The 11685-nt window shown below is 58.1% G+C and overlaps 1 protein-coding gene and 1 long non-coding RNA gene across 2 annotated transcripts in view; one reads left to right on the forward strand and one right to left on the reverse strand.

The window, feature by feature from the left end:
• LOC108284546 overlaps positions 1-11450 on the forward strand; it is a 16373-nt gene extending 4923 nt beyond the window's left edge. The window contains exons 2-3 of the long non-coding RNA XR_001817261.1: positions 10723-10726; positions 11066-11450. This is a non-coding gene — a long non-coding RNA (uncharacterized LOC108284546). The remainder of the gene's footprint in view (positions 1-10722; positions 10727-11065) is intronic.
• On the reverse strand, positions 7216-9136 carry JUND (JunD proto-oncogene, AP-1 transcription factor subunit). The gene has a single exon (XM_017501289.1). It carries the CDS (start codon positions 8967-8969, stop codon positions 7917-7919), a length of 1053 nt encoding a protein of 350 aa, XP_017356778.1. The 5' UTR covers positions 8970-9136; the 3' UTR covers positions 7216-7916.
• Positions 11451-11685: the final 235 nt, after the last annotated feature.

An 11685-nucleotide genomic window follows, 5' to 3' on the forward strand; every position in this document is an offset into this window, starting at 1 on the left:
TGGTGGCACGTGCCTGTAATCCCAGCTACTCAGGAGGCTGAGGCAGGAGAATTGCCTGAACCCAGGAGGCGGAGGTTGCGGTGAGCCGAGGTCGTGCCATTGCACTCCAGCCTGGGTAACAAGAGCGAAACTCCATCTCAAAAAATAAATAAATAAAATAAAATAAAATAAAAAGTATAAAAGGAAATTCTATATGGTACTTTGGGGCTGAGGGAGATTCCCCAAAAAAGGGGCAAATTTGGAGAGGATTCAGACATCTTTGGAGAAAGTATGGATCCACCTAACAAGTAGCAGAGATGTTTGCTGGATTGGCCAAGCCGGAGCTGGTCTGGAGTGGCAGAACCAGCAAAAGGCCCGCCCTCCAGGGTGCAGGTGTGGGAACAGGTAAATCAGCATCCTCTACTGAGAAGGTTTAGTGTTGCGCTCACTTTGGTGCGCTGTGCGCTGGAAACCTGGGTGCTGGGGGGTGCAGCAGGCCTTCAGTGTGTATGGGCCACCGTGGGGGCTTTGGTTTGTTTGTTTGTTTGAGACAGAGTTTCATTCTTGCCGCCCAGGCTGAAGTGCAGTGGTGCGATCTCGGTTCACTGCAACCTCCTCCTCTCAGGTTCAAGAGATTCTCGTGCCTCAGCCTCCCAAGTAGCTAAAATTACAGGCGCCCGCCACGGCTGCACCCGGCTAATTTTTGTTGTTGTTTTACTGAGATGGAGTTTTGCTCTGTCACCCAGGCTGGAGTGCAGTGGTGCGATCTCGGCTCACTGCAACCTCCTCCACCCAGTTCAAGCGATTCTCCTACCTCAGCCTCCCGAGTAGCTGGGATTACAGGCATGCGCCACCACGCCCAGCTAATTTTGTATTTTTAGTAGTGATGGGGGTTTCTCCATGTTGGTCAGGCTGGTCTTGAACTCCTGACCTCAGGTGATCCACACACCTCAGCCTTCCAAAGTGCTGGGATTACAGGCATGAGCCACTGCGCCCAGCCTTGGGCTCTCTGGGTGTGTGTGTGTGTGTGTGTGTGTGTGTGTGTGTGTGTGTGTGTGTGTGTGTGTGTTGAGAGGGCTGCAGAAAAGTTTTCATCAGGTCAAGGCTACAAAGTCGCTGAAGGACCATGTTCTGGACCCAGAGCTGGAGCAGGCTACACCTGGTGTCTCCACACCTCTATCCCTAACGCCTCACTGGCGCCCTCTACTGAGAAAGTTTAGAATTCCTTTATCACATTGAAAGGGTCCATTGGAGACAAGAGGGAATGCATAGGTAACTGACACACATACATTTATTTACTATTACTTTTATTTTTTTGAGACGCAGTCTCGCTCTGTCGTCCAGGCTGGAGGGCAGTGGCGCAATCTCGGCTCACTGCAACCTCCGCCTCCCGGGTTCAAGCCTCAGCCTCCCGAGTAGCTGGGATTACAGGCGTGCAACACCACGCCCGGCTAATTTTGTATTTTTAGGAGAGACGGGGTTTCATCATGTTGGCCAGGCTGGTCTCGAACTCCTGACCTCAAGTGATTCGCCCACCTCAGCCTCCCAAAGTGCTGGGATTACAGGCGTCAGCCACCATGCCCAGCCTAATTTTTGCATTTTTAGTAGAGATGGGGTTTTACCACATTAGTCAGACTGGTCTCGAACTCCTGACTGAGGCAGGAGAATCACTTGAACCCAGGAGGCAGAGGTACAGTGAGCCGAGATTGCGCCAATGCACCCCAGCCTGGGTGACAGCGCGAGACTCCATCTCAAAAAAAAAAAAAAAGGAAACTCTCCAGCAGTGTTCATATTAAACACACTCTGTTACGCATCAGAAAAAAAAAAAAAAAAAAAAAAAAAACAGAAATTGAAATTGGAGTCGGCAGCTTAAGGAGCCGAGTGGGCCCGTTCCAGGGGCTGAGGTTTCATCCCAGATGGTACAGCTCTTTAAAGGAACTCAACCAAAAGGGGTGAGAAATGGGATTGTGGGGGATGAGAAGGGACAGGCCCCCCCTGGACACAGAAGCCAAGCGACTGGCTCAGTAATTCAGAGTAAAACCCTCTCAGCCTCGGTTTCCCTACCTGTCACAGGAGGTAAGATCACCATCCTCAAGTTCCCAAAGACACAACAGGCTTGGCCAGGTGCAGTGGCTCATGCCTGTAATCCTAGCACTTTGGGAGGATCGCTGGGGCCCAGGAGTTTGAAACCAGCCTGGGCAACATAGCGAGACCCTGTCTCCATTTATTTAAACAAATAATAAAGAGGCCGGGCGTGGTGGCTCACGCCTGTAATCCAAGCACTTTGGAGGCCAAGGCCGGCAGATCACCTGAGCTTGGGTGTTCAAGACCAGCCTGACCAACATGGTGAAACCCCGTCTTTAAAAATAATAAGAGACACAACAGGCTCTCCAGGATGTCCCCCATCACAGGTGAACAAATCCACCATCGAGGCTTTGGGGGTCCCTAGAGCCCCATCATTTCGAGTTACACAGAAGGCCCAGAAGGACTCTAAAGGCACTGGGGGTCAGAGGAGAACGACAGGGTCCCCCATGAGCCCCCACAAACCAGCCCTCCACCAGCCCCACTCACCTGCCCCTGAAGCTGAACCCAGCAGTCTGAACAGCCAGCCTTGGGGCCCTGGTGGCGTGGCAGCTTTGTGACTCAAAGCCAAGTTCCGACCAATCCCTGCCAGCTCCTGGGGGGGAGGGGATGCTAGAAGGCACAGCCAGGGTCTGGGAGATAGGACGAGGGGCAGGGCCGAAGGTCACGGTGGTTACTACCTATACCTGCTCATCCTGAGTAGAAGGGGTTCTCAGCACAGAGGGAACCCCAAATCTCCTGCTCCGTGTACCTAGAGGCAGCTTCAGTCTTTCATCCTGTGGGCATTTTCTTTTCTTTTTGAGACGGAGTTTCGCTCTTGTTGCCCAGGCTGGAGTGCAATGGCGCAATCTCAGCTCACTGCAACCTCTGCCTCCTGGGTTCAAGGGATTTTCCTGCCTCAGCCTCCCAAGTAGCTGGGATTGCAGGCATGCGCCACCACGCCCGGCTAATTTTGTATTTTTAGTAGAGATGGGGTTTCTCCATGTCGGTCAGGCTGGTCTCAAACTCCCAACCTCAGGTGATCTGCCCGCCTTGGCCTCCCAAAGTGCTGGGACTATAGGCGTGAGCCACCGCTCCCAGCCAGCCGTGGGCATTTTCTGAGCACCTACTGTATGCTGGAATTTGACCCAGGCCTGGGGATACAAAAAACTCAAAGAATTTGGGAATGTAAAATGGCTACATGGGAAGGAACCAAAAAGGAGGTGCCATGGGCCAGTCAGGTTTCTGATCAATGTCCTGGGTCTGACTCAGAGACTGCGGGGTCTTTGGGGTGGGGCTGGACTTGATGTCTCTTGGGATCCCCACTGGGCCCAGCACAAGTGGGCACTGACCCTGAGCCGCAGCCCCGTAGGGGAAGTCAGGCCACTGTCCTGGGTCACCTCCCGGGGCTGGGCCAGGGCCCAGCATGAGTCACTGCTGGCTGGGCTAAGGCTGACACATACCTTGGACTCTGTGCAGCTGGCTCCTGCCAAAGCCAGCCTGGTCCAGAAGCCTCCGCCTGGCTTCCTTAGAGAGTCGCTGGGGGTCGCCAGGGCAGGAGCCAGCAGGGGTGCCCGGCCTCCCTCTGCAAAGACCACTCCCTCCAAAACCTTCTCTATACTGTGGGTGTGGCTTTGGGCAAAATCAGGGACATGGCAGATGGCAGCTGGATGGGGTTTACAACCTTTGTTTTTTTGTTTGGTTTGGTTTGGTTTCTGAGATGAAGTCTTGCTCTGTCACTAAGGCTGGACTGCAGTGGTGCAATCTCGGCTCACTGCAACCTCCACCTCCCAGGTTCATGCGATTTTTGTGCCTCAGCCTCCTGAGTAGCTGGGACTACAGGTGCCCGCCACTACACCTGGCCAATTTTTGTAGGTTTTTTTTTTTTTTTTTTTGAGACAAGAGTCTTGCTCTGTTGCCCAGGCTGGAGTGCAAAGGTGCAATCTCAGCTCACCGCAACCTCCGCCTGCCGGGTTCAAGCGATTCTCCTGCCTCAGCCTCCTGAGTAGCAGGGATTACAGGCATGTGCCACCACGCCTGGCTAATTTTGTATTTTTTTTTTTTTTTAAGATGGGGTTTCTCCATATTGGTCAGGCTGGTCTCGAACGCCTGACGTCAGGTGATCTGCCCGCCTCAGCCTCCCAAAGTGCTGGGATTACAGGCATGGTCACCTCGTCCAGCCTGTCCTTTGGGTGTTTCATCAGAACAAGTCCCTTCTGTGCTGTCAACGAGCTAAATGCAACTGGAGGCTGTGGGAAACCAGTGAGGTGCTGGCCCAGCCTGCGGGTTACCGGGGACAGGCTTCCGAGGAGAGTGTGCAGCTGAGGTTGGGAGGTGGCACTCAGCTGGGTGACTGGGGGAGAGTAGCTGGCACAGAGCGACCACTGCAGCTGTGCAAAGGCCCTGAGGCCAGGAGGGCAGGAATTGAGAATCTGGGTGGAGAGGTTCCCGAAGGAAGACACTGGCCAGCCCAGGGCCTGCTGCAGTCAGGACTTCTTTCCAGAAAGCTTTCAAGTAGTGGATGAGATCTGTGGTTTCGAAAAAGCCCTTCGTATCACAACTCATGCCTGCCTCACGCCCCCATCAGACGGGCTGGAGGGCTGGCCTCCAGGGAGTGGGCACCACCTAGGTGTCAGTAAATGCTGGTGAGGCCAGGTGTGGCTGCTCACACCTGTAATCCCAGCACTTTGGGAGGCCAAGGTGGGGTGGACTGCTTGAGCTCAGGACTGCTGGAGCTCAGGAGTTCGAGACCAGCCTGAGCAACATGGCAAAACCCCATCTCTACTAGTAATATAAAAATCAGCCAGTACGGTGACAAACACCTGTCATCCCAGCTACTTTGGTGGCTGAGGCAGGAGAGTCGCTTGAACTCGGTATGCGGAGGCTGCCGTGAGCTGAGACCACGCCGCCACTGCACTCCAGCCTGAGTGAAAGAAACCTTGTCTCAGAAAGGTTCGGGGGGGTGAGAGATAAGATGGAGGCCGGGGGCCGGGCGCGGTGGCTCAAGCCTGTAATCCCAGCACTTTGGGAGGCCGAGGCGGGTGGATCACGAGGTCAAGAGATCGAGACCATCCTGGTCAACATGGTGAAACCCCATCTCTACTAAAAATACAAAAAATCAGCTGGGCATGGTGGCGCGTGCCTGTAATCCCAGCTACGCAGGAGGCTGAGGCAGGAGAATTGCCTGAACCCAGGAGGCGGAGGTTGCGGTGAGCCGAGATCGCGCCATTGCACTCCAGCCTGGGTAACAAGAGCGAAACTCCGTCTCAAAAAAAAAAATAAAAAAGCGTCCTCCTCCTCTCTGCAAGGCTCCTCAGAGGCCTCTTGCCTTAGACCACTGGGAGGCAGGCTCGAATCTCTGCTCTGCCATATACACTGGGCAATTCCCAAAACCTCCCTGGGCCTCCTCTTCTCTATAAATTCGGGGCTACAGAGACACCAACATTGAGTGTGATCACTGTTCAATCCCCGAGCACCTCCCAGTTCTGAATTCCGACCTGAGCGAGGTTACTCTGGATACAAACACCCATCTCACAGCTCAGGATATGGAGGCCGTTAGGGGAAGAGGACTCACCAACGGTCACACAGATGCCAAATGGCACCTCACTGGGACCCAGTCTCCCTACCAGTGACACTCTGCCCCCGGGGTGTCATTCTCGTTGTCCTGTGGGTCAAGGACTTTGGAAGTGAGGGATCAAGGCTTTGGAATTGAGGAGGCCAAGGTCGGGCTGTCTCTGCACAGTCTCCTTAAAAGGCTGTGTGACGTCAAGCCAGTTGCTCAACCTCTCTGAACCTTAGTTGCCCTACCACCTCAGCATCATTCCCTTCAGCAGGTTCCTTCAGGCCCCGCTGAAGTGTCTGCATGGCCTCCCACAAGGCAAGGTGACAACTAAAAACCAAACACTGGCTGGGCATGGGGGCTCAGGCCTGGAATCCCAGCACTTTGGAAGGCAGATCACTTGAGGTCGGGAGTTTGAGACCAGCCTGGCCAACATGATAAAACCCCATCTCTACTAAAAATACAAAAAAATTAGTCGGGCGTGGTGGCAGCCACCTGTAATCCCACCTACTTGGGAGGCTGGGACAGGAGGATTGCTTGAACCCAGGAGGCAGAGGATGCAGGGAGCCAAGATGGCGCCACTGCACTCCAGCCTGGGCGACAGAGCGAGACTCTGTCTCAAGCAAACAAATAAAGCCCAATATAGCTCTTGGTGGGAAGGCCTGACTCTCCCTGGCCAAGGACAGGCCCTTCTCTGCAAGTTTCATCACCTGTAAAATGGGTACAATTCAGGGGCCTTCCCCACCAGGGCTGGACAGGTACACAGGACCACCAGCCCTGCTTGCTGTGTGACCTTGGCCCCTCATGTTCACATCCCTCGGGGCTCCCAATGAGTTGGAAGCCCAAGGCTCAAGGTCTTAACAGCAAAGGCCAGAGCAGGCACGAGAAGCAGGAAACTTAGGGTCAAGGCTCTGAAGTGAAGAGGCCAAGGTCGGGCTGTCTCTGCACAGTCTCCTTAAAAGGCTGTGTGACATCAAGCCAGTTGCTCAACCTCTCTGAACCTTAGGTTTCCCCAAGTGGGGAGTAGGAGCGAACTTCAGGGAGATACTTTCTGTGCCACCTTCCTCCTGGTCCTGGGTTCATCAGCTTGTCCTGGGCCGTAGCATCCCCCAATTCACCAAATGAGAATAAAAGTTTACACTGTAAGCCAAGCACTGCGCTGTAAACAGAAGCTCTCTTCATCGTCACAACTTTATGGGGCAAGTTTTTCGGCTGTTCTCCCCATTTTACAGACAGGCAGACCAAGGCCCAAAAGGTTAAATAAAAAGTTCTGTAAGTTTCTGCCCCTTCCTTCCTCCCTTGGGCTGGGGCTACGCCGTTTCCACCTCCAAATCTCTCCTTCCCAAAAGGCAAGGGGGCATTACCTAGTTCCAAACGCCGGTCAAAGACCCCAACCTGGACATCAGCCGGCCCTGCGCCCCGGCGCGTCTAGAGGGCGCTCGCTGCACGCCAGAAGCGCGGGCCCCGCCCGGACGCCCGCTCCTTGCTTCCTCCCAGCGAGGGGAGGAGCTGGGGACAGAAGGAGGAGAGAGAGGCGGGGGCGTGCGGGGAAGCGGGCCAGGCTCCGCCCAGCCCGCCAGGCCCCGGTGGGGGAAGAAGGAGGCGGAGAGCCGAGCTGGCGTAACGAGACTTTACTGAAAACAGAAAACCGGGCGGGCGAACCAAGGATTACAAACAGGAATGTGGACTCGTAGCAAAACAAAACAAAAAACAAACAGAACAAAAAGGGAGACGGGGAGCCGGCCGAAAGAACGGAAGGGGGAGCGAGATCGAGGAAAGGGGCGGAGAATTTTTTTTCTTCTTCCCATTTCTTTAAAAAAACCAACACAAGAAAACACACACACACACAACCAACGTTTGTTCCCCAGTAGAAACATAAATAGGGCAGAATCGAACACTCTGTTCTTCTCTCTTCCAAAGAAAAAAAAAAAGTTAAAAGAAAAGGAAAGGCAGGGTTTGAGGCTGCGCCCCCTCGGAGCCCCTTCCGCGGCGCGGTGTACAAAGGGGCAGCCGAGACGCGCGGGTTTGTGCAACACGGGGCGGCCGCGCGGAGGACAGGCAGCGCGAGGGCGGGGGGTCATGCGCTCGCCCCCCCGGGAGCAGGGGGTCCAGCTTGTCGAGTCCGGGGCGCCCCTTTCGAGTCCTGGGCACCCTCGGGGGGATCCCCGGGGGCCGCACCCTCTCTGAGTTCCTGGGTACACTCGGGGGAAGGGGGGTCCCCAGAGCCGCACCCTCTCCAAGTCCGGGGCGCCCACGACACCCCCCCGCGAGCCCGCCCCTCGGGGAAGGTGGCCGCGCATGCGCCCCGCGCGCGGACTCAGTACGCGGACACCTGGTGCTGGGGCAGCAGCTGGCAGCCGCTGTTGACGTGGCTGAGGACTTTCTGCTTGAGCTGCGCCACCTGCTCGCGCAGCAGGCTCGCCGTGGACGCCAGCTCCGTGTTCTGGCTCTTGAGGGTCTTCACTTTCTCCTCCAGGCGCGAGATGCGCTCCAGCTTGCGCTTGCGGCACTTGGAGGCGGCGATGCGGTTGCGCAGCCGCTTGCGCTCCGCCTTGATGCGCTCCTGCGTGTCCATGTCGATGGGCGACAGCGGCGGGCTCTCGCCGAAGCTCGGCACGTCGGGCACCGTCTGTGGCTCGTCCTTGAGCGCAGCCAAGCGCGGCGGCCCCAACGCGCCTGGGGGCGGCGGCGGCGGGAAGGGCACGGGCTCGGCGGCGAAGGCGACCGTCCCGGCGCCCCCCGCGCCCCCGGCGCCGCCCGCGTAGCTGCTCAGGTTCGCGTAGACGGGCGCCTCAGGCGCGGCCGCCGCCTGGGCCAGCTCGCCGGGGGGCGCGGAGCCCGCGGCCGTGCCCGAGGGCCCGCCGGCGGCCGCGGCGGCGGCGGCGGCGGCCGCGGCGGCCGCGCCCGGGCCGAGCTGGTTCTGCTTGTGCAAATCCTCCAGGGCCTTGACGAAGCCCTCGGCGAACTCCTGCTCCTCGCTGGCCGCCACCTTGGGGTAGAGGAACTGCGTGCTCGTCGGCGTGGTGGTGACCAGCCCGTTGGACTGGATGATGAGGCGCTCGAGCTCGGGGGAGGCGAGCTTCAGCAGCCCCAGGTCGGGCGAGGCGAGAAGGCCGTCGGGGGGTGCCGCGCTGGGGGCGCCGTCGGCGCGCAGAGGGGTCGGAGGCGGCGCGGCCGTGGGCTTGAGTGCCGCCGCCACCTGCTCGCTCAGGCTCAGCGTCAGCGCGTCCTTCTTCATCATGCTGCCGGCCGCCGCCGTCGGGGGCGCCCCCGGGAACAGGCGGCCCGGAGACGCGAAGCTGCCGCCGCTGCCACTGGCGCCGCCGCCCAGGCCGCTCAGCGCCTCATCGCCGTAGAAGGGTGTTTCCATCCTCCGCCTCCCCCGCCGCGCCGGCCCGGGGGGGAGTGGCCGCGGCCTCCCGGGGGGCCCGCGCCCCCCCGTCCGCTCGGCCCTGCGCCCGCCCCGGCCGCGGCCGCTGCGCCCGGCCCTCCGCTGGCGGCGGCTCCTGCGCCGCGCGGCTTGTGCGCCCTCTTATAGCCTCGGCTCCGCGCGATGAGCTCACCGCCCCCGCTCGCCATTGGGCGCGGGTGACGTCGCTCATTTGCATGGAGGGGAGGGGCCAAGCCGCCGACGCCCGCCCGGCCGCCGTTGCCCCGACGACGCGCGGTAAACGGCACAACAGCGCGCTGCCTTGTGGGTTGACGTCATGGGGGCAGGCCGCGCGCCCGGGCCGGGTCACCCCGCCCCGGGACCGCTGTGTACGACCGATCTCCTCGGCGCCGCCTCCACCAACGCACATCCCGGGTGGCGTGATGGGCCCGGGAGCCCGCCCGCCCCGAGGCCCCGCCCCGTGTCCGCGCGTGGGGCCCCGGTTGGGCGGGGGCGGGGGCGGGGGTGGTGCCGCCCTCCGGGGACTGGCGGGGGATGGGGTCCCGCATGGTTAAATAACTCCTTGGCGCCTCCCCTAGCGCGCCTTCTGGAGAGGCTTTGTGTACACTCGGGGTTGGAGGCCTGCTGGGGCTGTGTCTGGGGGCTCGCCGGGGGTGTGGGGCAGGTCTGAGTTCCCCACCCTCCCTTCTTTCCTCTCCCTCTCCACCCCGCTTGTGATTGCTCCGGGAGAGACGGGGGAGGGGAGGGGAGGGTCGCCAGAAGTTGCTGGAAGCGCTTGGATCCTGATCATTTTCACTGAGTGCGTTCTAGAACCAGGAGTCCGACTTTCTGCCTTTACAGATGGGAAACTGGGTTCAGAGAGGTGGAGTGACCACCCCCCCACCCCGAGTTAGCTAGGAGTCACAGCAGGGCCAGGGCTGTGGCTAGGCTGAGCTCTCTTCCACCCTGAGAACCCTAGAATCTGGGAGTCCAGGCCCCTGCGCAGCCCCTTCTCTCCGCCACCCACGTTTTAACCCCGGGTCTGCCAGGGCTGTGATGACCTGGGCGAGGGTGCCCAACTCCAGGGGCTGGGCTGATGAGGCAGGAATGCCAGCTAGTAATTATTATATGTTTGTTACCACTATCATGGCTCTCAGGGCTTAATGGGCCACTATTAAGGCTGGCTGGAAAGGCGGTGTGAGGGAGGAGAGTGGACCCACCCCTCCAGCACTCCAGATCCTTAGGACATCGGGATCTGACGTGCAGCCTCTGCATGCCCCCCTCCAGCTCCCCACCTCTGTCCGAATGGAACCCACACCCTCCTTTTCCCTGAGCACCTTCCCCTCACTCTCTCTGAGCCTTGGCCTCTCAGTTGCAAAACTGGTCCTACGTCTGGGCCTTTGCGCGGGCTATCTGTCCTGTACTCCATCCCCCGGTGCAAAGGTGTGTCTTCAGCTAGTGCCCCGCCCCCAGACTTTATTCCTTTATTGTCGCCTCTGAATCTGCCAGAATGATGGGGTGGACCATAGTCCCTGGAGGTCAGGGACATTGTCTATGCTGAGCCTGCTGACAGGGCATAGTAGAGAATGGATGCTTGGTATTAAAGGTGAATGCAGCGCCGGGCGCGGTGGTTCATGCCTGTAATCCCAGCACTTTGGGGGGCCGAGGCGGGTAGATCACTTGACGTCAGGAGTTCAAGAGCAGCCTGGCCGACGTGGTAAAACCCTATCTCTACCAAAAACACAAAAATTAGCTGTGTGTGGTGGTGCGCACCTGCAATCCCAGCTACTCAGGAGGCTGAGACATGAGACTCCTGTCTCAAAAATAGTAATAATCATAAAGGCGCGACCTGGCAGGTGTGGGATCTGAAGTGCCAGGGCAGGGAACTGGGGGAGTGGGTTTGTTTTGTCTCCAGATAGTAACGGAGGTATCTGTGCCTGTTGGAGTGTATGTCTATGTGTGTACCTGTGTCTGTCTATTTTTGTGTTGTATAGACAGACACAGGTACACACACACAGATACACACTCGGACGCATGGGTCTCTGTGCTCTCTAGCCCGGGTTCTAGCCTGGACAAAGAGATCCCTAGCGGGTAAGATCCAGCCCGGAGACCTGTAGCCAGCCCTGCCCTGGGAACCCCTCTCTGGGCCTCCAGCAGTGGGGCCAGAGTGGAGGAGAGGAGGTCGTGCCCCTCCCTGAGGCAAGAGGTGAGTAGGCAGCCTCCAGAGGCCCTGCCCCAACCTTGGGCCTCAGTCTTGGCAGCTGGGGGGATGGTCTGGTGAACTCTAGGCTGAGCCAGCCTGAGCTGAATGGTGCCCTTTCCTGGAGGCAGGCAGGTGAGATGCCGAGGCCTGTTACCTCTTTGAACCTATTTCTCCATCATGAAAATGGAGCAAATAAACCTACCTACTTGTGGGGTATTTCGATTTTTATTGGATTTGAAGAATTAGTAAGGGGTCAATAAATGTTTTCTATGACTGTATTATTCAGCCAAACTTAACTGCAGTTCTTTGCTTTTGAGTTCTCTCAGCGTGGAATACCCTTACTTACACTTCTGGCAAACTCCTATGCATCCTTCAAAACCTACCACAAGTGCCCCCTTTTCCAAGAAACCCTTCCTGACCATGTCCCCTATCTGTGTCTTATTCTGTCTCCTTGATAGAAAGGGAGGAGTGGTCTTTGGGCTGGATGGGGAAGGCCTGTCCTGGCCTCTAAGT

The sequence above is a fragment of the Cebus imitator genome, unplaced genomic scaffold (assembly GCF_001604975.1).
Source record: "Cebus imitator isolate Cc_AM_T3 unplaced genomic scaffold, Cebus_imitator-1.0 Scaffold280, whole genome shotgun sequence".
NCBI lineage: Eukaryota > Metazoa > Chordata > Mammalia > Primates > Cebidae > Cebus > Cebus imitator.

Coding starts and splice junctions, on each gene's coding strand:
- JUND (XM_017501289.1), bottom strand. CDS start 8,969: ATGGAAACACCCTTCTACGGCGATGAGGCGCTGAGCGGCCTGGGCGGC.